Source organism: Cannabis sativa, chromosome X (genome assembly GCF_029168945.1).
Source record: "Cannabis sativa cultivar Pink pepper isolate KNU-18-1 chromosome X, ASM2916894v1, whole genome shotgun sequence".
In the NCBI taxonomy this organism is placed as follows: domain Eukaryota; kingdom Viridiplantae; phylum Streptophyta; class Magnoliopsida; order Rosales; family Cannabaceae; genus Cannabis; species Cannabis sativa.
Window position 1 is genome coordinate 74,589,254 of NC_083610.1, and position 27,182 is coordinate 74,616,435.

The 27,182-nt window shown below is 34.8% G+C and overlaps 2 protein-coding genes across 2 annotated transcripts; one reads left to right on the forward strand and one right to left on the reverse strand.

Annotated features, from left to right (window-relative positions):
* Positions 1-11,200: 11,200 nt before the first annotated feature.
* LOC133032810 (uncharacterized) lies at positions 11,201-14,353 on the forward strand. The gene is made up of 2 exons (XM_061107327.1): positions 11,201-12,638; positions 13,076-14,353. The coding sequence occupies exons 1-2, from the start codon at positions 12,210-12,212 to the stop codon at positions 13,076-13,078; spliced, it is 432 nt and encodes a 143-aa protein (XP_060963310.1). The 5' UTR covers positions 11,201-12,209; the 3' UTR covers positions 13,079-14,353.
* A 4,565-nt stretch (positions 14,354-18,918) lies between these two features.
* On the reverse strand, positions 18,919-20,226 carry LOC115695118 (uncharacterized). The gene has a single exon (XM_030622212.1). The coding sequence runs from the start codon at positions 20,224-20,226 to the stop codon at positions 18,919-18,921; it is 1,308 nt and encodes a 435-aa protein (XP_030478072.1).
* Positions 20,227-27,182: the final 6,956 nt, after the last annotated feature.

Sequence of the window (27,182 nt, forward strand, 5' to 3'; positions counted from 1 at the left end):
TCGCATTCTTGAGTCCACTTGAATGTTTGACATTTCTTTAAAATATTAAAGAACGAGATATACTTGTCAGTGGACTTAGAGATGAAATGGCTCAAGGCAGTTATTTTTCCCGTCAAGCTCTGTACATCCTTATGCTTATGGGAGAAGGCATATCTAGCAAAGCTTGTATCTTTCTGGGATTAGCCTCTACTTCTCGTTGGCTGACTATGAATCCCATGAACTTGCTTGATTTTACTCCAAAAGTACACTTATTTGGATTGAGCTTCATCCCGTACTTTCTCACTCTTTGAAACATTCTTTGAGATCATCGGAATGGTTCCCAATGGTCTTGGACTTGACAAGCATGCCATCCACGTAAACCTCCATATTTCTTCCTAGCTGGTTTTTGAATATCTGGTTAACCAACCATTGGTAAGTTGCTCCTGCATTCTTTAGCCCAAAAGGCATAACTAGGTAGTAATTGTTGGGTTTTGTGCCCTAAATAAAACCCATTTCAATATAATCAAACTTACTAATTAATATAAGATCAAAAATCGCTTTTATGTTGCATGGTTTACATAATTTATTTCATAATTATGTTTAATGTATAAATTCTATTAAGTCCAGAACATATATAAATATATATATATATTTGTTCATGATTATAGTGTCCTCAGCACAGTGAAATATAATCACGATTATATGTTCAAAAGTTTAATTCCCATGATTTGTTAGTTCATTGGATTTAAACTGGCATGATAATTAGCGATAAGGTATATTTATACATTGAATAAGTGTTATGGCCTTTCCAGGGCATTAGCAAAGTTTACTAGTATCAGATGTATGAAGTATACATTAGAAGGGATCGATACTAATCTTGGAAAAGATATCATAAACTTACCGTTATATCTTTCTAAGTCAATATCAATGGTTGATCTTAGGTCTATGGATCCTAATCCTGATATGGTTATGTTCAACTTAGCTGTATTATTTATGTTCTTAGAGTTGTTCGTTGAAGCTAACTAATGGTTCTGGGAGATACTTACATCTTGGGAACATGTTAGTTCAATTGAGTGGGAGTGTTGATCATAAATATGAAATCTATAGCTTTTATAAGTATTTAGAAGTGAAACGATGATTTCCTTTGAGCTTGGCTGAATAGAGATAAATGATTGAGATCTCATTTCAGTAATTATATTAGTATACTGAAATATTATTTATAGGTAGCTAAGTATTTTAAGGATAAAATACATTGAAGGGTAGAACTATAAATTTATCCCTATTCAGTGTGGATCATCTATAGAGGATCTTTGACTATTAGGATTGTAACAATGGATAATCATAACGTATCTATATCGTGGTACATATAGAGCGTTCTATATATATGAGAGTGCTATTCAATTCCAAATCTATAGTGGCACAAGGAGAAATTAATAAGTTGAGAATTTACTTGGTAAATTCTAGATCTACTTACTGAAAGCTCGGTTATATAGGTCCATGGTCCCTTCACAAGTCGAGATAATACTGTTTGCAGACTCAGTTAATTGATTTTAATTAATCAATTATAATTCTAAAATTAGACTATGTCTTATTTATGAATTTTCACTAAGCAAGAGCTTAATTGTGAAGAAAAGAAGTTTTGGGGTCAATTTATTAATTAAGAGAATTTACTTAGTCCAATTAATAAATAATATAAATGATAATTTTATTTAGTAATTAATTATAATTATTAAATAAATAGTTTTGGCATTTATAAGATTGAATTGGAAAATATGTTATTATTGAAAGAAGAATAAGTAGTTGAAGAAAAGTGACAAAATTGTAACTAGAGATCGGTCCATTACATGGTTGACCCTAGTGTTGATTTTTGCCCAATATTTTATTCTTTTTTAATCCATATAATTCAGCCCTCAACCCTAGTTGAAACACTATAAAAGGAACATGATGCTCTCACTATGTCAGACAACTAGTAGATGAGAGAGTTCCTTCCTTAGTGATTTCAGCCTCCTTCATTGTTCTTCACCATTCGAAACCCATAGTGAAAGAGTGTCATGCCCACACATAGCAAGTCAAGTTCTCAATCATAGTGAGTAAGACGGTGGTAACCAAACCCGAAGGAGAGAAAGAAATCCAGGTTCAGACTTGATAATGCTCTGCTACAGAAAGGAATCAAGGGCTAGAGATCTTGAACGGAAGGAGTCATTATATTCTGCTACAAACAATGTAAGCTTTTCTTCAACCCTTATGTGTTTATTTCATGGTTTTAGAGAATTTATATTTAGGATGTTAATCAACATACTTGTAAGTAAATCTATATCCTGGTAAAATATTCCCAACAACATTATACTCCTTTGTCTATCCAGAACCTAATACACTCTTGGTCAGCTACATGCATCTTAATCTGGTTGCAACTAGAGTAAGCATCCATGAAAGATAACAGCTCATAACCGGACGTGGCATCTGCCATTTGATCAATTCGAGGCAAGGGGAAGTAATCTTTGGGATATGCCTTGTTCAAGTTCGTGAAGTCAATGCATACTCGCTATGTCACATTGGGTTTTGGTAATAGGACTAGGTTAGCCAACCACTCTAGGTAGTAGACATAATTGATGAATATATTTAACAATATTTTAATGCTTCTAATTTTACAGGGTCAAGGGGACATCTCTTCTGCTAGATAGTTGGCATGTTCTTGTTAACATTTAACACATGGTAGATGGCATTTGGGCTTATGTCAATCATGTCCCTATGACAACCTGCTTTGATGGTGTTCACTATTTCACTCCTTTTGTTGGGATCAATATCCTTCCCAACACAAATTACCTTGGTTGGATCTAGTTCACAAATTTGAATTTATTCTATCTCCTCCACGGGTTCCAGCACAGTCTTAGCCCCTCTAGGGATCTAACTCATCTTCCATTCACATCAAGTTTCTTTCCTTGTTCAGTTGAACCATCAAGACAATTTCTTTCCTAGCCTCTCATTGGTTTCTCTGAATAGTTCCCACTCCTGCGACATGGGTGGGAACTTGAGGCATAAATGCCAGATCGAGGTTATGGCTCCAAAATCTACCAAACCCGGACATCCCATTATAGCATTATAAGTTGTTGGGCAGTCCACCACAACGAATGTACAATATTTGAATGTGCTCTGTGTCAGGGCATAAAATCATTGGGAGCCATATTTTTCCCATGGGTATGTGGGAATTTTTATTGAATCTTGTGAGTTGAGGACCACTCAGGGACAAATCTTAGTCTGTGAGGCCTATGGCAAGGAACACTTCTTTGAACAATATGTTCACCAAACTCCCATTGTCTACCAATATTTGAGCAAGTATCTTGTTGGCAATGGGAGTCTCAATCACCAGTGGGTCATGATGTGGAAAATGCACTGTCCAAGCATCTTCTTCAGTGAACATTATAGGTTAGTCCATGAGATGAGGTCTTTGTGTCGATAGCTGACTTACTTCCCAGACCTCTTCATCATGATCAAGGGCCCTAGCATAAGGAACTCATTATGGGTTGATCTCCCCCCCCCCCCCCACACAGGGTCCTCCGGAGATCATGGCTACTCTTCCGTTCGACCTAGGTGGTTGTTCGGGTGGTACCCCTTAATGGTTGGCTGGAGGTACTCTCAGAGGTTCTTGTACATCTGAAGCTTGAATCACTCCTCCAGGAGGTGCTTGAGCTCCAACTTCCCCCTCTCTCATATGAGGCAGGCAGTTTCTTATCCATTCGTACAAGTGTCCTAACCGTATCAGGCTCTTAATTTCATTCTTCAAATTTTTGCATACGTTAGTTGTGTGTCCAATATCATTATGGTACTCGCATCTCTTATTGGGGTCTCTTCGAGAACTATCTCAGAATAAGGGAGGTGGCCTCCGGTAGTGAACATTTTGTCATGTGGCCAGATACACATGTTCTTGAGTGTTATACCCATATTTCGAGCAACAATATGGTGCTGACACGTGTAATATAGCTAGAATATGAACCAGTCCAAATTATACAATAATAAATATATTCAGACGACTCTCCTTAAGAAGTACAGTTGGTAGAAATATTCGAACTCACCCTCTTAAAGACAATGGCGAGCAACGAATAATAACTAATGACTAATGAGACCAACAAGTCGAACAAAGAAGGTCCATATCGGGATACACATAATACACAACAGAATTGTTTGAAAAGGATAGATAATGAATTATCCAAAGAGCTTGCAGCTTATTGATTCACATACTCGTGAGTATGTTGAAAGACTAAAGACAACACCTTCAGCATGGTTCACCTCATAATTGTCAGATGGTGATAAACGTCTCGCTTATGCCTTACTCAACATTAATGGAAGAACGTGAGGAATACTGCGTCATATACTTAGACATTGATTTATGATAAAGTGTCTAGAAGAAGATTGTTGCATTGCAAGAAGAATAAAGCATAGTCAGCATAACTGTCTATAGATAAAGTTAAAAGAGCGGTTATGGGAAGTTACTTGTAATTATCCCATGTGTGTAAATATGAAACGTGAGGATTGTCCACGTTTCACGAGCGGTTACAAGTAATAAGATCCCAACGGAATAACTGTTATCCTAGACTCCTATAAATAGGGACAAAACCTAAGGAACAAGGGACGACAAATTTCGAGAAAGAAAGAAAATTATACCTGTAATTCATTCTGTAAAAATAATTTATTGTATTCTGGATACAATTTATCAATCCCTGAATAAGATAGACTTGTGGACTATGAAGAGTTAACTTTAAAACCATAAAATTGCTTAATTTTTTCACAAGAAATCCAAAAAAATATTTTTAGAAAGAATATAAAATTATTTTCATGGAAAAATTTCGTAATTCACATTCAATCATCAAATAACACATAAACCAACATGAACACATCCAAATTAACACAAAAACAATATTCATCATTTTAAATCCATATTTCATGAAAGTAAATCATTACCGTGGCTCTGAGGCTAGTTGTTGGAATATTTTACCAGGATCTAGATTTACTAACAAGTATGTTGAATTAACATCCTAAATATGAATTCTCTAAAACAATGAAATAAACACATAAGGATTTAAGAAAACTTTATATTGATTGCAGCAGAATATAATGACTCCTTCCGTTCAAGATCTCTAGCCATTGATTCCTTTCTGTAGCAGAGCATTATCAAGATCTGAACTTGGATCTCTTTCTCTCCTTCGGGTTTGGTTACTATTGGGTTTTATGCCCTAAATAAAACTCATTTCATATAATCAGATTTATTTATTAATAAAGATCAGAAATAACATTTTATGTTGCATGGTTCACATGATTTATTTCATGATTATATGTATATAATGTATGAATTCTTTTTAAGTCCAGAACATATGAGTTTGTTAAGATTATAGTGTTGTCAGCACAGTGGAATATAATCTTAATTATATGATCAAAAGTTTATTCCCTGATTTGTCAGAACACTGGATTTAGACTGACATGGTATAATCAGCGATAGGTATTCTTACACCTTGGAAAAGTGTTATGTCCTTTCCAGGACATTGGCAAAGTTTACCAGTATCGGATGTATGGAGTATACATCGGAAGGGACCGATATTGAACTTTGATTAGATATATTAAAACTTACCGTAATATCTATTCAATTCAATATCACATGTTGATCCTAGATCAAATGATCTCAATCCTGATATGGTTAGGCTCAATCTCAAGAGTATTATTCGTGTTCTTTGATTTGTTAAGTTAAGTCTACTTTTGGGTCAGGGTGATACTTACATTTTGGGAACACGGTAGTGCAATTGAGTGGGAGCGCTAACATAAATATGGAATCTATAGCTTCTATTTGGCAAACAGAAGTAAAGGATGATTTCCTTCGAGCTTAACCAAACGAAGATAAATGGTGGAGATCTCATTTCACTTAGGTGAAATATCATTTATACAGGGTTAAGTGTTTTAAGGATAAAATACATTGAAGGTGTAGCGGTAACAGTAGTGCCTTTTCAATGTAGATCATTTATATAGAGGATCATTGATCACATTAGGGTTATAACAATGGATAACTAATGACGTGTCTATATCGTGGAACATATAGAGCGTTATATATGACTGAGAGTGCAATTCCAAGTTCTAAATGTGGATTCAATGAGGAATTAATAAGTTAGGGAATTTACTTGGTAAATTCAGTTCGACTTATTGGAAGCTCGGTTATATAGACCCATGGTCCCCATACTAGTTGAGACCATACTGCTTGTAAGACTCAGTTAATTGATTTTAATTAATCAATAATAATTCTAAAAGTTGGACTATGTCTACTTTATGAATTCTCACAGTTTAAGGATGAAATCGTAAAGAAAATGGTTTCTAGGTTTAATTATTAATTAAGAGACTTTGTATGTCTAATTAATAATTATTTTAAATGACAATATTATTTAATAATCTATTTTAGTTATTAAATAATTAGTTTTGGCATTTAAATGATTAGAATTGGAAAAATGGCATTTTTGGAGAAATAGAAATAAAATTGAGGAAACTGCAAAATCCAAGTGAGGCCCATTTCACCCTATGGCCGGCCACATGGTTTGAGTTTCCCAATTATTATTTTCAATTTTTAATTGTCATGTAATTGCTAATCAAAGCCTAGCAATAATAGGAAAGTGGTGGATCACACTAAATAAGGCAGTTAATCAATTACACAGTAAAAGAGGAAACTGTTTATTTGGAAAGTTGTGCTCTCCCTTTTCCCTATATAAAGCAACCTTGTTCTCTTCTCTTGCATGGATGAAAAGCCACGAAATTAAGAGTGAAAAAGAGAGAAAAATTTCGAAATCCTTGTGAGATGAGTAGTGCCCACACACATCAAGTGGTATCTCAATCATAGTATGTAAGACTATGGAATTTCTGCATCAAAGAAGGAGAAAAGAAGATCCAGGTTCAGATCTTGGTGATGCTCTGCTACAGAAAGGAATCAAGGGCTAGAGATCTGAACGGAAGGAGTCATATTATTCTGCTGCACCCACTGTAAGGTTTTCTAACTTTATATGTGTTTATTTTCATTGTTTTAGAATTCATATTAGGTTGTTAATCCAACATACTTGTTAGTAAATCTAGATCCTGGTAAAATAATTTCCAACAGTTACCACCGTCTTACTCACTATGATTGAGTACTTCACTTGCTATGTGTGGACATGGCACTCTTTCACTATGGGTTCGAACAGGTGAAGAACAATGAAGGAGGTTTGAAATCACTAAGGAAAGAACTCTCTTATCTAGGTTGGTTGAATAATCAAGTTGATAAGAGGATGAGATGAGAGCATCATGTTCCTTTTATAATGTTTCAACTAGGGCTTAAGGCTGAATTATATGAATTAAAAAAGAATAAAATTGGGCAAAAAATCACTTAAGTGCCATCCACTTAAAGACCATTCTCTAGTTACAATTTTACCACTTTTTCAACCACTTATTCTTCTTTCAATAATACCATATTTTCCAATTCAATCCTATAAATGCCAAAACTATTTATTTAATAATTATAATTAATTATCAAATAAAATTATCATTTATATTATTTATTAATTATACCATACAAAGTCTCCTAATTAATAAATTAACCCCAAAACCTATTTTCTTCATAATTAAGCCATTGCTTAGTGAAAATTCATAAATAAGACATAGTCTAATTTTAGAATTATAATTGATTAATTAAAAAATCAATTAACTGAGTCTGCAAGCAGTATTATCTTAACTAGTGAGGGGACCATGGGCCTATATAACCGAGATTTCAATAAGTAGATCTAGAATTTACCAAGTAAATTACCTAACTTATTAATTTCGTCTTGCGCCACTATAGATTTGAAATTGAATAGCACTCTCAATTATATATAACGCTCTATATGTACCATGATATAGATACGTTATGATTATCCATTGTTACAATCCTAATAGTCAAAGATCTTCTATAGATGTTCTACATTGAATAAGGACAAATTTACCGTTCTACCCTTCAATGTATTTTATCCTTAAAACACTTAGCTACCTATAAATAATATTTCAGTAAACTAATATAATTACTAAAATGAGATCTCAATCATTTATCTCTATTAAGCCAAGCTCGAAGGAAATCATCATTTCACTTCTAAATACTTATAGAAGATATAGATTCCATATCTATGTTTAGCGCTCCCACTCAATTGAACTACCATGTTCCCAAGATGTAAATATCTACCTGAACCATTACTTAGCTTCCACGAACATCTCTAAGAACATAAATAATACAACTAAGATGAACCTAACCATATCAGGATTAAGATCCATAGACCTAAGATCAATCATTGATATTGACTTAGAAAGATATAACGGTAAGTTTATGATATCTTATCCAAGATCAATATCGATCACTTTCAATGTATACTTCATACATTCGATACTGGTAAACTTTGCCAATGCCTTGGAAAGGACATAACAGTTATCCAAGGTGTATGTATACCTTATCGTCAATTATCATGTCAGTCTAAATCCAGTAAACTGACAAATTATGGGAATTAAACTTTTGAACATATAATCATGATTACATTCCAATGTGCTAACGACAATATAATCATGAACAAATATATATATTCTGGACTTAATAGAATTTATACATTAAACATAATTATGAAATAAATCATGTGAACCATGCAACATAAAAGCGATTTCTGATCTTATATTAATTAGTAAATCTGATTATATTAAAATGAGTTTTATTTAGGGCACAAAACCCCACATCTTCTATTGCATTTTTACTGGAAGAATTAGATTCCACCTGAACAAAAACACAAAAAATAAATGAAAACCAGTTTCATCATACAACAACAATGAACATTATGAAACCAAACAAAAACTAGTTTTCTCACACAACAACAGTGAAGACTATGAACAAAACATAAATGATAATACAATGAAAATAATTAAAACCAGTTTCATCAGTCAATCAAATAGAAAAAAAAATACTCACAAATATAATAAAAAAACTCGCAATGCAAAATAATAATCTAAAAATAAAATTTAAGTGTAAAAATCTGATTCGAACCTAGAAATAAAATAATAAAAAGAAACTTAAAATAAAAAATAGACAATAACATCATAAAATGGAGCAACCCCATCACAGAACCCACCTGTGAAACTTGTTTCGAACTTGTGTACCCTGTGAAATCAGTTTCCAGAAATAACAAAAAAATTCAAAACTCAGTTACATAAAATAATAAACCAACTATTAAACACATAAATGAGTTACCTAAAGACACTTAAATAATAAAAATTAGTTATTCAATAAAATAAAGAATAAACAAAATTGAGACATAAAAACGAGTTATCCCATAATATATATAATAAGTTATTAAATTAAATTAAAAAAAAATTAATTACTTAAAAACAATTAAAATTCTGAGACATAAAAACCAGTTATTTTTTTCCATAAAATAAACAACCAATTAAACATCTAACATGGAAAAATCAGTTACGCAAAGCAATTTTGAATTGATTAATTATGTCGACAAAAATTAATTACTTAAAAAAGAATACATATACTACACATGAATTCTTAACAAATGACTTATAAAATTAAATTGCAGAAACTAATTACATTAAAAAACTAATTAAAAATCAAACAAGAAGAAACTATTTTTATAAAATAAACAAATTAAAAACTAACAAATAATAACTAGTTACTTGAAATAATATAAAGATTTTTATCATGTAGTTTCAAATCATCAAACCCACACTTAAATTAATTGAGTTGTCAAAAAATTTTATGGAAAAAATAATAAAAAATTATAATAAGCAAGCGTTCTAAAGTACCACCTTAACTTTGAAAGAAAGACATAACACATTAAAATAATAAATGAAAATAAAGCATTGAAACTAGTTTCATCAAACACCATAAATGTAATTGATCAAAAAGAAAACATTAAAACTAGTTTCTATAAAAATACAATACATGCTCTAGTTCATCATGCTCATTTCTGAATGCATACCATAATAATTTTAGCTGATTAACATTATCCCCAATGTCTACATGTTTAGTAAGAACCAGTTTCTATATGCTAAACAAATGAAAACAAAATAAAAATAAATGAAATAATGTTTTATTATTATTATTATTATTATTATTATTATTATTATTATTATTATTATTATTATTTCCTAAACATATTTAATAGTAGTGATTTAGTCCCCCAACTTCTTTTTTTGGACTTAAAATTTGTTGACTTAAACTCTTAGGTCTCCTTAATTTGATGATTAATAAATATTTGATTATTATTTGTCACTAATAATTTGTTAACTTTGTAGCAAATTAAAGATAAAATAAATTTTTCTAAGGCAAAATTAACTCTAAGGGTAAAATGATAATTTTTACCAAATTTCTTGAAAGTGACCCGAAGTGGATTCCAAGCCTCGAGAAACTCAAGACAATACTTCATGAAAGTTTATTTACATTTCATAGTCTTGTATAGTGGTTTTCAATTCCATACTTAAAAAGTTTTAAGTGCAAATTTTAGCCCGCTAACTTGTGCAACAAGTTATTTCACAAAAATGATATCTAAATTTTTTAAATTGACTAAGATCACATATCATTTAACTAAGAGAACAAAACTGGAATTTTTAAAATCGGATAAACGAGTAAAGAGTTATGCGTATTTTAGCGCCCAAAAATGGGATTTTGCCCCTACCTTGTTTTCGGTCTCATGTAATCTAAACAACAGCCCGTTTTTCGTAAAAATGGCATACCGTTTAGAAAACGGTAGATTGTTTTTTCTAGGAATTTTTTGAAAAGTGTGCTAATGACTATGAACTACTAGTTTTTATTTCAACACTATATAAACTCAATTTTTGTTCAAAAATTCAAGTTGGTTGAACATTTATTTCATATACCAAACCTATTTAAGTAATTTTAATGAGCTCCCAAGTTTAAAATCCAACAAACACTTTTCACACACTTTGAGCCAAAATTTGTGCTTAATTCTTTAAGTGTGCTTGCTAATCACTCTAGGTTTTTCATTGTTTCGTCATACTTCTAAAGTGGGTTTTCTTGTAATTTCAAACACATTTCAAAATTGTGATTGAGGTGAGGTTAGTACCAGTATTGTAAATAACTCGGTTAGAGTGAGATTGTCACTACAATAATCTAAGAAAGAGATTGATAGTCCTTGGCAGTACAAAACTATTGTAAGAGATTTGGAAACACCTTGGTGAAAAATTCCCGGTTGTAAGGGTTAGTCAAGCTCCTTAACTTGGCTCGATAGTGGAACTCAAAGTTAGGTCTATAGCTTTGAAGACCAAGGACGTAGGTAGCTTAGTTCTATCGAACCTTGTAAATATGGAGAATTTGCAATTTCATACCCTTAAACTCTTTACTTCACAAGTTTGATTATTTGCTCTATATAATTGCTTGCTATATTATTTGCATTTACTTGATTAAGTTGTTAATTGCATAGCTTTGTGTTAAAAGTTTCAATTTACCAAAATTAGCTTAATTTTTTAATTCACCCCCTCTTGGAAACATATCTTGGGTTAACAATTGGTATCAGAGCAAGGGCTTTATATTTTGATTGTATTTCACGATCTAGAGCATGGTGTTTCTAAGTAATTCACAAAATAACATGTTAGAAGGTTTGAGCACAAATAAAGCATCATACTTTAATGGAGTAAATTTTCCTTATTAGAAAATTAAAATGAAAACTTACCTTTAATCTATAGATTATGATTTGTGGCATATAGTGTCTAATGATCCTTACATTGCTAAATATGTTATAAATGGTGTAAAAGTTGTTAAGACTTATAAGGCATATGATGAGAATGATAAGAAAATGCTTTCTAAGAATGCTAGAGCTAAATATGCACTTATATATAGTTTGGATATAGATATAATTAAAAATATTGAACAAGCCTCTACCACCTTTGATATGTCGAAAATGCTTGAAGTTACTCATTAAGGAACTAGTGCTATGAAAGAGACTAAAATTCAAATATATTCCACTTAATATGAGAACTTTAAGATGAAAGAAGATAAAACTATTGTTGGCATGTATACTCGTTTTACCATAATTACTAATGGTTTGAACTCTCTTGGCAAGGTACTTACTCAAAAAGATATGATGATCAAGATTTTAAGAAGTTTCACCAAAGCTTATTAAGGAAAAGTGGTTGTCATCCAAGAAGCCAAGGATCTCTCAACACTTCCCTTGGAAGAACTAATTGGTTCACTCATGAACCATGAAATTTTCATGAGTGCTCGAGAAGAAGAGGAAGTTGAGAAGAAAAAGAAGACTGCTGCATTCAAGTCTTCTTCCTCCCATGCCATTAGTGAAGAAGATGAGGATAGTTTATGTAGTGACATGGAGGACTTGGCCCTTTTCTCCAAGAAACACAAAAAGTTCATAAAATTCGAAAAGTACATTGGGAAGAAGCCACAAAGAGGGAGTGACTCAAAAGAAAGAAAGAACAAAGATGATCCATCAATTTGCTTTGAATGCAAGAAGCCTAGATGCATGAAAATGGATTGTCCAATGAGAAAGAAGAACAAATACAAAGCAAGGGCAATGTTGGCGGATTGGCTAACTAGTGATGAGGAGGACTCCGAAAATGAGGAGAAGAATGAAGTGGCAAACATGTGCATGATGGCACTTGATGATGGGGTAAGCATTTCTAGCCAAAATGATTGTGATAATGATAACTTAAATATGCCATATGATGAGTTGTTTAATTCATTTAAGGAGCTATTTAATGATTTTGGTAAATTGCTTGCTAAAATCCAAACTCTTAGAGAGAAGACCCACATGCTACTAAAAGAAATTGAGATTTTGAAATTAAATGAAAATGAACTTTTAGTTAAGTCGCAATGTGCTACATGTTCATCATATAAGAAAAAAATTGTTGATTTAAATGCTCATGTGAAAAGCCTAAAGAATGACGTACATACATTTACTGGAGGTAAAGAAGGCTATGATCTTATGCTAGAAAGTCAATCATGTGATTTTGCAAAAAGTGGCATTGGCTATGATCCTAGTAGAAAATAAAAGTTTTTGAGAAATTTCGTTGTAAAATCATCTAGTCTACGAACTTATTTTTGTAGTAATCAACAAGAAAGAGTCAAAGCTTATGGTTCTTGGATAGTGGATGTTCAAAGCATATGATCGGTGGCCCATTAAGATTTTCAAGCTTTAAGAGCGAGGAAAGTGGCTTTGTCACTTTTAAAGACAATTCAAAAGAGAAAATCTTGGAAATTGGTGATATTGGTAATGTATATTGTGCATGTATCAAAAATATGCTTCTTGTTGATGATCTTAAACATAACTTGCTTAGTATTAGTCAATTAGTATTTTTCTTGAAGAAAGGAAGGATAATGTGTATGTTATTGATGTTGACTCCTTTGATAGCAAAAATAATTGTTTAACAGTTATGAATGATAACTCTTGGGTTATGGCATAGGAAATTAGGATATGCTAGTATAAATTCTATTTCAAAATTGGTTAGAAAAGATCTTGATATTGGTTTGCCATCTATCCCTTTTGTCAAAGATAAACTTTGTGATGTATGCCAATTTGGAAAACAAATTAACCACTACACCTTTGCAATTGCTTCATATTGATTCATTTGGTCCTTCTATAATTACTAGTCTTGGTGGTAAATACTATGCATTTGTGATTACTGATGATTTTTTGAGATTTACATGGGTTATTTTCTTGACACTCAAAAGTTATACTTTGGAAAATCTTGTTAAATTTTGCATGGGTGTGCAATATGAAAAAGGCTATTCTATTACCTCCATAATGAGTGATCATGGTGGTGAGTTTGACAATGATACCTTAGAATTATTTTGTGATGAACATGATTTTAACCATAACTTTTTGGCTCCAAGAACTTTACCACAAAATGGAGTTGTCAAAAGGAAGAATAGAACAATTCAAGAAATGACTAGGTCAATGCTAAATTAAATTTCACTTCCAAAATTTTTTTGGGTTGAGGCCGTTAATACCTCTTGCTATATTTTGAATCTTGTTTTCACTAGGATCAACACGAATAAAGCTCCTTATGAGCTTTAGAAAGGGAGAAAATCTAACATTGGCTATTTTAGAGTTTTTGGATGTAAATGCTATATTTTAAACACCAATGACAACTTTGGAAAATTTGATGTCGAATCCGATGTTAGAATTTTTATAGGGTATTCAACACATAGTAAGGCTCATAGAATATATAACAAAAGAACTAATATTGTTGACGAATCTATTCATGCTACTTTTGATGAGATTAACCCGCCTACAAGCAAAAGCTTAGATGATGATGTTATAGTTTTGGGAGATGAGGTTCAAAATTTCGATATTGGAGAGTCTTCCAATGCTCCATCACAAACTCCCAAAGAGGAACCACCCATGAAAAAGGTAAATAAAAGCCAAGGTATGAATTCTAACCTTCCACATGAGTGAAAATTCAAAAGTGCTCATCCTATAGACCAAATTCTAGGTGATCTTCTTAAGGTGTCACTACTAGAAACTTCCTTAGAAACTTGTGTAATTTCATTACTTTCATTTCTCAAATTGAACCAAAGAATTTTAAAGAGGCTGAATTCCATTAATTTTGGCTTCTAGCTACGCAAGAAAAAATAAATCAATTCATAAGAAATAATGTTTGAGAGTTAGTTCCAAGACCATCACATCAATTAGTGATTGAAACAAAATGTGTCTATAGAAACAAGGTAGATGGGCATGGGATAATTATGCGTAACAAGGCTAGATTAGTGGCCCAAGGTAACAATCAAGAAGAATGAATTGATTATGTGGAAACCTTTCCCTTGGTAGCAAGACTTGAGTCCATAAGAATGTTGTTAACTTTTGCATGCCACAAGAATTTTATCTTGTACTAAATGGATATAAAAAGTGCATTCTTAAATGGGTACATTATGGAAGAGGTCTATGTCTCTTAACCTCCCAGCTTTCAAAATCACAAATACCCTAACCATGTTTATAAATTGAAAAAGGCTTTGTGTGGTTTAAAGTAAGCTCCTAGAGCTTGGTATAAAAGGTTAAGTACTTTTCTTATTTCAAATGGTTTTTCAATAGATAAAGCAGACAATACACTTTTTATAAAAGGAAAATCAAAAGACATTATTATAGTACAAATTTATGTTGATGATACTATTTTTGGTGCTACTAATGATACCGTTTGTGAAGAATTTTCTAAGTGTATGCATAGTGAGTTTGAGATAAGCATGACGGGAGAGCTCAACTTTTTCCTCAGACTTTGAATCAAGCAACAAAAAGATAGCATATTCATAAGTCAAACCAAGTACATCAAAAACCTACTTCAAAAGTTTAACTTGGCAAATGAAAAGTCCATGAAAACTCCCATGAGCACATCTATAAAGATGGACAAAGATGAAAGTGGTAAGGATGTGGACATTATCAAGTATCAAGATATGATTGGTTTTTACTATATATTTTTTTTTTTGAACTAAAGGAACTTTATATTCAAAAACCAACCAACAACAAACAAGGCACAAGGCCACACCAGCACACCACGGCTGCTGCACCAGAAAACCAGCAGCAGCCCAAAGAAACAACCTACCAACTATTTACAACATTAGTTAAATACATGTGTCTCTTACCCTCCTTAAAAGGGCCCTTACACACTACTCTCAACTGCACAATCTTTCTCACTTCCAAACTCAATTTACTAGGAACCATACAACTAAAATCAAACACACACTTATTTCTGTTCTTCCACAAAAAATAAAAGACAGCAGCCATGACAGCATTTAGAATGCGCTGAGTCAGATCCTTGGTTGCATTGCTGCAATACTGAAGCATCTCAACAGTCGAACGAGGCCAATGAAAGTCCCCCAGCCACCTGTTGACAGCTTCAAAAACCTGAGAAGTGTAATAGCAGTTGAAGAAAATATGATCATGAGTTTCCACTTCAGAGTCACAAACGGGACAAAGATTGTTTGGGGTAACCATTATGTGATGAAGATAATCCCGAGTAAGCAAATGAGAGTTTGCAATCTGCCAGAAAATAAATCTGTGTTTTGGGAGCACAAGAGTATCCCAAATAGCATTAGCATAAGCAAAAGGAGTCTCTCCCACTAGAGAATTATAGCACTTTTTGGCGCTGAATTTATCTCCCCTAGCAGCTTGTTGAAGTTTGGCTTCATCCAAGTTCTCTCTTATACTCAAAATCTTCTTGAAGTACCAACTTGCATCGTCTTTCTTTGCATAGTCCCATATGCTTTGGTCTTTTAAATAGATTGAGTTAATCCATTTAACCCATAAGCAATCCTCCTTCTTCGAAAGAGCCCACGAGTACTTAGCCAACAAAGCTTTGTTCCATTTTTTTCCCTCCCGAAAACCAACTCCTCCAAGCTTTTTAGGAAGGCACACCTTTTCCCAAGAAGCTCGGTGGAGTTTGCTCTTAATCCCGGATCTTCCCCAAAGAAAGTCACGACAACTTTTGTCTATGGCTGCTGTGATTTTGGACGGGATGATGAAAATGCTCATCCAATAGTTTCTAATTCCAAGCAACACCGAGTGAATCAACTGCGCCCTTCCAGCAAAAGACAGGTTCCTACTCGCCCAACAATTCAGATTCCTGTTTAGTTTGTCAAGAATGATCCCACAATCAGACGCCTTCCATTTAGTCGGTCTAAGTTGGACACCAAGGTACTTCAGCGGAAACCCTCCTTCCTCTATCTTCACAATATCCAGAATCACAGCTTTTATATCGTCCCGCACTCCTCCAAAGAAAATTTGGGATTTAGAGGAGTTAGCAGACAGACCTGTGTCATTACAAAACTTAGAGAAAGCTTCAATGATTAACCTCACCGAGTTGATATTACCCTTGCAGAAGATAACAAGATCATCCGCAAAACACAGATTGGTCAAACGAAGATGTTTGCACAGAGGGTGAAACCCAAAACCCTTTTTACTAGAATAGGAGCTCAGCAACCTAGTAAGGTATTCCATAACTAGGACAAACAGAAGCGGCGACATCGGGTCACCTTGGCGGAGGCCTTTCTTCCCTTTAAAGGAACCCTGAATTCTTCCATTAAGAAGCAGATGATAGCTAGTACCTTTCAAGCAAGTCATGATCCAGTTGATAAAACGAGAAGGAAAGCAGAGCATCCTAAGAAGATCTTCCACAAAATTCCAGTCGATCGTATCATAAGCCTTACTGAGATCAATTTTCATAATGCATATGGCTGAAACATTCTTTCTGGTATAGCCCTTCAAGAGATCCTGAAAAATCATTATGTTATGAGCCAACAATCTGTTTTTGATGAACGCACCTTGATTACTAATGACAATGGAAGGCAGCACTTCAGACAATCTGGAGCAAATCATTTTTGAGATACATTTATATATAGTGTTACAGCAGGCAATTGGTCTATAATCCTTTGCCGACGAAGGGTTATCCACCTTGGGAATTAAGGAAATGACAGTTTCATTTAAGACATTAGGCAACCGGCCATTAGCAAAAAATTGCAAAACAGCCGAGGAGACTTCATCACCAATTTGGCTCCAAAGATCTTTGTAAAAACCCGATCCAAAACCGTCTAACACTGGACTTTTTGAGGGGTGTATGCTGAAGAAGGCTTTTTTTACATCCTCTTTATTGAACGATCTGATCAAATTACCTTGTTGCTCCAAATTCAGGCAGTTACCATGCTTCACACTCTCTTCATCTATGATGCTGGTCGCAGAGCTTTTACTCCCCATGAAGTTCTCAAAGTGCTTAATGAAATGATTCACCACTTTCTCATAGTCATCTATAATTACATCCCCCTTCATGAACGTGGTTATTCTATTTTCTAGTCTTCTTTTCCTCATAATAGCGTGAAAATAGCTGGAATTTTCATCACTAAACTTGACCCAGTTCACCTTACTTTGTTGTCTAATCGCCAATGACATTCTGACCTTTGCTGTCAAAAATAACCTCTGCTTTTCCTTAACCGACTGCTGAATAAACACATCATTTGGAAATTTGGCTGCTTCCTCTTGAATGTTGCAAAAGGTTTCCTTAGCCTCCTTGTAATCCTTCCTTACATCTCCCACTTCAGCTCTATGAAAAGCTTTTAAAACATGCTTAACCCGAAATAGCTTTCTCATTATCTTATCAAGACCATTTCCTGCAATCTCTTTGTTCCAACAATCCATCACAAGTTGCTTGTACCCAGGATAAGAAGGCTAGTGATTCCCAAAACGAAAGGGTTTGAAGCCAACCTTATTTTGCACCTGACACCTAATAATGCAATAGCAGTGATCCGAAATTACCTCCCATTTAAAACAAGCCTCAGCATTTGGGAAATCATTAAGCCAGATGTTGTTCATGAAAACTCTATCTAGCTTAGAATAGATTATATCTCCCACCTCATGCTTATTCGTCCAAGTAAAGAACGACCCCGAACATTTGAACTCCTCAACTTGACCCAAGGCAAGCCAAGCTTGAGCGTCCAAAATGTCTTTATTCCGAATAGGCCTCCCTCCACTTCTATCTTGGTAACCAAACATTGCATTAAAATCACCAATAATGATCCAAGGTTCACTCAAATTCCCAAAACTAGCAAGCTTGTCCCAAAGCTCTTTGCGAACCTCCATATCATTGCTCCCATAAACTGCCGTGACTATAAAACTCTTGATCTGACCACTGAATTTTATAGTACAATGCACAAGCTGATTTGTCTCCTCTAACACCTTCACCTGAACAAACTTGTCTTGCCAAATAAGAAGAATTCTTCCAGAAGTAACTCCACTAGAGTAATAGTTCCAATTGGGAAAATTCTCCATCATCATTCCTTGAACCTTCTCATGTTTAACCTTGGTTTCAAACAACGCTCCAAAACCAATTTTATTTAACCGACACACATCAAGAATAGCAAATTGCTTTTCCTTTTTATTCATGCCCCGCACATTCCAACCCATAAAGTTATTGACTTCCATCATTAAAAGTAGGAGGGTCCAGTGCCTTAAACTCATCTTCTCTTGTCACCTGCAGAGCAGCAAAACAATTAATTGACTTAGAGCCTTTTGTATTATCATTCATCGCCTTGCCCTCCATTTGTCTCACTGCTTTCCTCTTGGGTGTAACCCAATCTTTGCTAGCTTGAGTTTTGTCTTGTTCTTGCCTTCTAGCATTCTCCTTAACCACAGGCATCATACCACTACCATTTTCTTCATTGTTAACTATCAATCCAGCATCTTCCCCAGTTACACAAACTTCTTTTTCCTGCTCCTTCTTTGCCCCTATCTCTGCTTCCGGTTTTCTCTTCCAAACAAATTTTTTCTCTCTGTTGCAGTTAGCAAGAATGTGACCCAAATTGGCACAAGCAGAACATCTCGAAGGCAGCCACTCATATTCTACCCCTTGTTCCACCAATTGCTTCTTTTCATTTATGTAAGAGATAGTTTTAGGAGGATCATCAGTTATCTCTATATCCACAAGAACCCGAGCAAATTTCACCATAATTCGATCTTGCGTAACTTTATCGATCATAATCGGATTGCCTAAAGTACTAACTAAGGCACTCAAATTTTTCTTTCCCCAATACTGCAATCCTAACCCATTTAAACGGATCCAAACTGGAACAGAGCTTACCATTCTCAAAGAATCAAGATCAGTTGACCATGGCCTTAACACCACTGGCTTCTTATCAAAGTGAATTACTCCTGCCTCAAGAATAAGATCACGAGTTGCTTCATCCCGAAACCTAACCAGAGTACCACCAGAGTTCATTCGGACTACCTGTTCTATGCCTAGGTTACCCCAAATCCTTTTGAGAAACCCCTCAAACACTTTGAACGGGGGGTTAGCACCCAACACAAAGCAGACAATAGCATTTTTCCAAAAAGAAGCTTCTACTTCTATCTCCTCTAGGTCAAGTTTAGCCACAATTTGATCTCCCACCTTAATCGGTTCAGTAAAATTAAGTTTAGTAGAGGGAGTAGGTACCTGGTTCGATTTAAATTTGCTCCATAGGTCTCTGGCATCCGCTTGGAAATTCGCCTGTTCAACCTCTTCAGCCCAGTTTCCAGGAATCGGAGCAACACGATTCAACTCTGGTTCATTTACCTCAATCCCCAATTCTGAACTCAAATTCTCAATCGTATCATGGAACTCTTCAATTAGCTCCGGGTCTGTCGCTTCCTCCTGGATTGAAGGGAGTTCTTGATCCTGGTCGACGATCTCTGTAGCAGCACTGGTAGGCTTCCGGCCAACCCTCTTCTTCTTCGCCATGGGAGAAGAGCAGGAGACACTTTCGCCTTTGATTTGTCTTAGTTTTTACTATATTTAACTGCTAGTAAACTAGATATTTTATTTAGTGTTGATCTTTGTGTTAGGTACCAATCTTGTCCCAAGGAATCCCCCTTAAGTGTCGTTAAGAGAATCTTTAGATACTTGATAGGCATAATTAATCTAGGACTTTGGTATCCCAAGAACTCAAACTTTGAAATAGTAAGCTACTCGGAAGCCGACTTTGCCAGTTGTAGACAGATAGGAAGAGTACTAGTGGAACATGTCACTTTCTAGGAAATTCCCTAGAATCATGGTTTAGCAAGAAACAAAACTCAATAGCCCTATCAACAACCGAAGTCGAATATATAGCCGCAGATAGTTGTTGTGCACAAATACTTTGGATGAAACCAACTCTTAAGGATTTTGATGTTAATTTTGAATTTACACCCATAAAGTGTGACAATACTAGTACCATTAATCTCTCTAAGAATCCAATATTGCATTCTAGAGCCAAGCATATTGATATAAGGCACCATTTCCTTAGAGACCGTATTTAAAGAAGTGATATTATGCTAGACTTTGTGAGTACCGAATTCCAATTAGCAAACATATTCACCAAGTCTCTTAGTGATGAGAGATTTAGTACCATTAGAAGAAAGTTAGGCATGACCAACTTAAATGAAATATAAGGTTTGCTAGCTATTGAAACTATATATCTCTTTACTCACTTATTTATGCATATTCGTTCCATAAATGATATTTACATGACTTATATGCATAAATGAGGAAATCTCTTGATGCTTGACCTACATGAGCTATACTTGTTGAAAAATATAAATTATAGGCCATTGTGTGAATTTTTGGTGAACTTTGGACTTGTTTTTAAATAAGTGAACATGTGAATTTTTGCATATTTGACTAGTACGTGTGTTTATATGCTTGAACATGTCAAATTAAGTGTAATTAGTGTGCCTATAGATTTTTTTTAACTGAAATATGCATTGAACAAATTTTTTGTACGCTACTTGTTGTTTTATAGGTTTTTAGGCCTAAAAGAGCATTGTTCGCCAAACTTTCTCATTTTCCAATATTTTTTGATTCCGTAAGTTTGTAAACCTCACATTCTACATCCATATTGGAAAAAGAATTTTTCAAATTTATTGTATAAATTTTATTTTTGGTAAGGTTCTAGTTTTCTAAGCATTTTTCCAAAAGCTTATCGTAAATCGTCATTTTTCTAATTTTCTTGTTTAAGAATCTTCATTTTGTCATATTTAAGTTGTTAGAAAAGGTTTGGGGTCAAAAGGATTTTTAAAACCTAAGTTGTGACAATTTTTGTCTTCAGCCATTGTATTGAGAAGACGGCAGACCGTTTTCCCAGTACCTAAGAAAACGGTCTACCATTTTCTACAAGATTTTGTGATTGTGGGGTTATTGGTCATTTCAAACTCGAAATTTTTCCTATAAAACCTATTCTAAACTCTCACAACCCCCTATTGATGGTAAGAACTCGTCAACAAAATAACAAGAACTTAAGATGATGTTTCAAGATCCTAATAGAAGAATACTCAAAGTAAATATTACTTTCTTCACTATTAAGAAAAACTACAGTTTCATTAATATTTTTTCTACCAAAGAGTCCCTTTTACAATTAGTTCAAGGGCTCTATTTATAGTGAGCTCTTCACACTTTAAAACCTTACAAAATCCCTAAATTTTAGGATGTCAAGTCACTTTCACACCTGGTAACATAGTATCTCAGATGTATTAGACATCCTAAGTTACACTAAAACTGCCTCTTTTACTTGTACCTCAGATGAAATGAACCTTGTCTTCTATACCAATATTCATTGTGTAGTCACCATCTTGTCTGCGATCCCTGGCTTAAACATTTCTAGCCTTGATATCTTCTCCTTGCTTCCATTTGTATAAGTAGACCAGATACATGGGAACCGGAGGCTATATGTAACGCCCTAAATAATTAGGCATGCTACCCAAGATACTTATGAAACCCTAATCCCCTAATTGGGATTACTAATAAAATTAGCGCGGAAATTAAACTTTAATTATAAACGAATTAAAATAAAACTTGTAATAATTTAAACTTTACAATCTAAAAGTTACAGAAGTTGGGATCCCAAAAACATTTACAAAATATTATTACAAGTCCTTTCTTTCAGCCGACCTAAGCGGCAAAACAAAGTCTCAAAAAAATATAACACTTGTAGACCCCAACCCGCTTGGTCTGATATGGCCCGGACATGTACATTCTTCGTCCAGCTCCTGCACTCATGGCTGATCAGCAGTAGTCTTACCCTTTCCTGCACAGTAGAGCACCCGTGAGCCAAGCCCAGCAAGATAGTATAAAACATACCAATAATATGCTCATCATATAATATAAACAACAATGTCATTCAAATCTGTCTGTGTGACACAGACCTGCATGCTGCGCTCACATGTTTATTTATGTTTACGTGGCATAAACCTACGTGTTGCTCTCACACATCTATTTACAATAAGGTCTTAGAATGGTTCCTCTCGGTTCTAGTTACCGAGTCCAACCTGATTATGCCTTGAACACATAATCCTTAAATCTCAATATATTCATACACATAGCATGGCATAGCATTTATATAACTCATATCACTAGGGTAATAACCCTAGGCTATTAACCGCTCATGTTAGGGTATTAACCATAATCCTGATTACCATTTACTCACATATATCATTTTCAACATAAGCGCCACCGCGCATACTCTACGTGCTAACCACTGTCTTACCTGTTGTCCTGGAAAGGCAGAGATTCCAAATTCTCGGGTGCTCCTGACCAGGTGCCGGTAATCCTCAAATTCTTGCAAGGTTAAGCACAATAATTTCCCCAATATTCCACTTCAATTTTCAAGCGAAACTCAAGCAAATTCACCATAAGAACTTGAAACTTTCAAGAGGCTAGAGAGGGAGAAAGAGTTCGGGTGAGGGAGAGAGAGAAAACCCAGATTTTCTCTTTTCATTATCTCAAAATATCAATTTTATTAAACATGGAAAATAAAGGTCAAATGACCAAAATGCCCTTAGGGCCAAAGCACACATATTCACCCTCACAAGGGTATTTTTGTCATTCCTAACATGTTTAAATCCCAATTAAATTTCAGATTATCAGATATCAATTAAAATGCCAATTAATTCAATCCAATTGCATTTCGGGCCCGAACCCAATTCAGCCTGAAATACGCGGTTGTGACTATACCGCGCCAACCTGTCAGAACACACTTGAAAAGACAACACAGACATACTATATAATAATATAGTTCTATTAAGCACAAAATTAAATTAATTTCATCAATTTACCCTTCTCGGGTCATAATTACTAAAATGCCCCTAGCTCACCAACGGGGTCTTACCATGTTATAAATCATATTAAGTTACATATATTGAACTATATAATAATATAATTCCTCAATTATTCATAATTATCTAATTAGGGTTTTTGCTAATCCATCACTTAATTCTAGGGTATTATACTACAGGTGTTCGAGCTGAGGAGGTTGCTCACTGCTGTGTGGAGCAGCTCGTTCTAGGAGCTGCCCTTAGCTACATGGAGTAGCTTGTTATAGGAGCCTCCTCCTGCTGCGTGGAGCAGCTTGTCAGAGGAGCCTCCTCCAGCTGCGTGGTACAGCTTGTCAGAGGAGCCTCCTCCTACTACGTGGAGCAACATGTCAGAGGAGCCTCCTCCTGCTGCGTGAAGCAGCTTGTTAGAGGAGCCTCCTGCTGCTGCATGGAACAGCTTGTTAGGGGAGCCTCCTCCTGCTGCGTGGAGCTACTTGTTAGAGGAGCCTCCTCCTGCTGCGTGGAATAACTTGTTAGAGGAGCCTCCTCCTACTGCATGGAGTAGCTTGTTGGAGGAGCCTCATCCTACTGCTTGGAGCTACTTGTTAGAAAGGACTCCTCCTGCTACGTGGAGCTCCCCGTTATTGTGTGTGGGCATAGGGAGCTTGGCCCGTGCATTTGCTCTTCCTCTTACCAACACATCCTCTTGGGTGTATTTTAGAATTTACACTTGGTGAACTTTCGAGTATAACCTTAATGACTCCAAAGATTACACTTAGAAATTTTTTGGGGTCAACACTTGCCTCCTAGTCTATGAGAATTCTTTCAAGTGTTCTTATAGACTAATTTTGGTGAGCTTTGTCTTCATCACTTAGTCCTAAGGCTGGTGTTGTCAACCATTTGTCATAGGTCTTCTAGATTTAGTTTAATCATTCTTCATCCCTTTATCATTGTATTAAGGTGTTGGTGTGCTCGCGAATGAGAAGTTTGCATGTTAAATGCCAAAATATTACATATTTTATAGTATAAAAATACAAAGTTAATTAAATTTTAAATAATATTTTTAAGAAATTGATGCCATATATTATTATGTTGAAAATATTTTATTTAGATTTAATTTTATCTTTGTTTATAATTAATATTTAGTATTTATGGCATAATAGAGAAAAAGAAATATACAGTTAAAAAAAAATACATTGTTTTTATTTAAAGAAATACAAATTAATTAGATTTTACATAAATATTTTCATTAAAATTATTGTGATATATTTTGTGTTGAAAATAGTTTGTTTGGATTTAATTTTGTTTGTGTTTGATTGAGAAAATAACATTTGTGAAAATAAAAGAGAAGGAATAAAAGTGATAAAAATGTGACCCAAACACATGAAAATTGGTATTTTTGAAGCCCAAAAGAGAGCACAAAAAGACAAAGGCCCAATCGGCCCATTTTCTTCCCCAGCCAACATGCCCGCCACGTGGCGGTCTCCTACTCGCTCGCAGCAGCCACGCCAGGGGCTTGTCCCCTTCTTGTCCATCACGCGCGCGTGAGGCGCACGACCTCACCCTAAACGTGTGTGCGCCTCACGCCCAAGACCGAGAGTGGACCTTTTTTCTCTCCGAGCCCCATCAGCCCAAATTTGCTTCAACCACTTTCCACGTGGCATTCTCTCATCTCGCCATGTGTCCACATGCAACCAATGAAAGGGTGACACGTGGCAGGTATGGTTAAACTTTGTGTAATTGCATTTCTAGCCACATGCAATATGTAATAAGTTTAATTGTGTATTAGTCCTTTTACCTTTCTATAAATAGAAGCTTAGGTTTTTAGAATATAGTTATAGGTTTCAGATTCAAACAGAAAAATCCAGAGAAAAGACTGAGAGCACTCAGTGTTAGTTTACCGCTTTCATAGTTAATTTTCTTATGGGTTTTTAAGTTCCCTTATTATTAAGGCGGACGATGAAACCTAGTGTATTTAATTAAGTATTTATTTTTATTTTGATTCTCAATACAATATATGATTATGATTTTCGCTTCTTAAAATAATTTATTTCATCTTTAATATCACGTATTTTTGATAGTTAGAAATTATTTATGCTTGGTTCCATATTTTATAAAAAATAATATTCTTTGATTTTTTTGTATTTACATTAAATTATTTCACATTTAATGCTTAAAAGTTATAATTTTAAAGCGAAGGAAAATCTATTTTTTGTTAGAAAATAATTGGTTTGATTACTGATTAAATTGTGAGAATCAATATAAACATAAATATTTTTGTATACACTTAAGTAAATTCTGAACCCTTAATAATATCCCCAAATATCACTAAAAATATCTGTTACTGTCATTTTTACCGTTTAAATATTTTATTTTATTACCAAAAACCTCACCATTTTCGGAACTAGGTTAGAGTTGTAATAACTTAGATTAAATAAGTATTTTCTCCGATCTCACATAATTCCCATGGGTTCGATCTCGTTCTTCATAATCTCCATACTACAATAAAGACTCGTGCGCTTGCGAGTTAATAAATATAAAATGTACCACTTTTGGTACACAACAATGCACGACTAGCTGATGCACGACCAACAGACGAATTGCCAACCTGCTGACAAATGTCCAACTGAGGTACAATCAGGTGATAGGCACGACCAACTAACAAACAACCAGGTGAAGGAGGATTAACTAATGGTCAACTAGCTGAGGGACAACCAGTTGAGGGACGACCAGCTGAGGGATGACCAACTGACAAAGGGCCAGCCAAGGGATAACTAGCTGAGGGATGATCAGCTGACAGAGGGCTAGCTGAGGGACAATCAACTTAGGGATAACCAACTGACGGAGGGCCAACTGAGGGACGACCAGCTGACGGACAACTAGCTGATAGAGGGCCAGTTGAGTGATGACCAGTTGAGGAACGACTAGCCGAGGGACAATCAGCTTAGGGATGACCAACTGACAGAGGGCTAGATGAGGGATGACTAGCGGACGGACGACTAGTTGACGGAGGATCAGCTGAGTGACGACCAGCAAAGGAACGACTGTTGGAAATTATTTTACCAGGATCTTAGATCTACTCACAAGTATGTTGATTAACACCCTAAATATGAACTTTCTATAACGATGAAATAAACACATATAAAGTTTAGTAAACCTTACATTGGGTGCAGCGGAATATAATGACTCCTTCCGTTCAGATATCTAGCCCTTGATTCCTTTCTGTAGCAGAGCATTATCAATATCTGAACCTGGATCTCTTTCTCTGATTCTTTAGTGCTGAAACTCCTTCTTGCTGAAAGTCTTTCTTCACGATCTTCCTCACTATGATTGAGGTATCACTTGCTGTGTGTGGGCACTACTCTAACACTAAGAATTTCGAAATTCAAGAGGGAAGAGAGAGAAGAAGTGGCGGCTAAAGATAGGGAGAGAGAAAGGCTCAGGTTTTTCTCTGAAGGAAAAAGTAGAAAATTTAGTGTAATTTTTCTGAAGCCTTCACTATCTATTTATAGCATTCCACTAGGGCTAGGTTTGAATTATTTGGCACTAAAATAATAAAAATATCAGAGGGAAAACCCTACAAAAGTGGCCGGCCCTATACATGTGGATTTGGGCCTCACTTTTTGCAAT

What these genes read in the sequence shown, in the direction of transcription:
- LOC115695118 (XM_030622212.1), bottom strand. Translation starts at nt 20,226, where the DNA reads ATGGCGAAGAAGAAGAGGGTTGGCCGGAAGCCTACCAGTGCTGCTACA.
- LOC133032810 (XM_061107327.1), top strand. Translation starts at nt 12,210, where the DNA reads ATGAACCATGAAATTTTCATGAGTGCTCGAGAAGAAGAGGAAGTTGAG.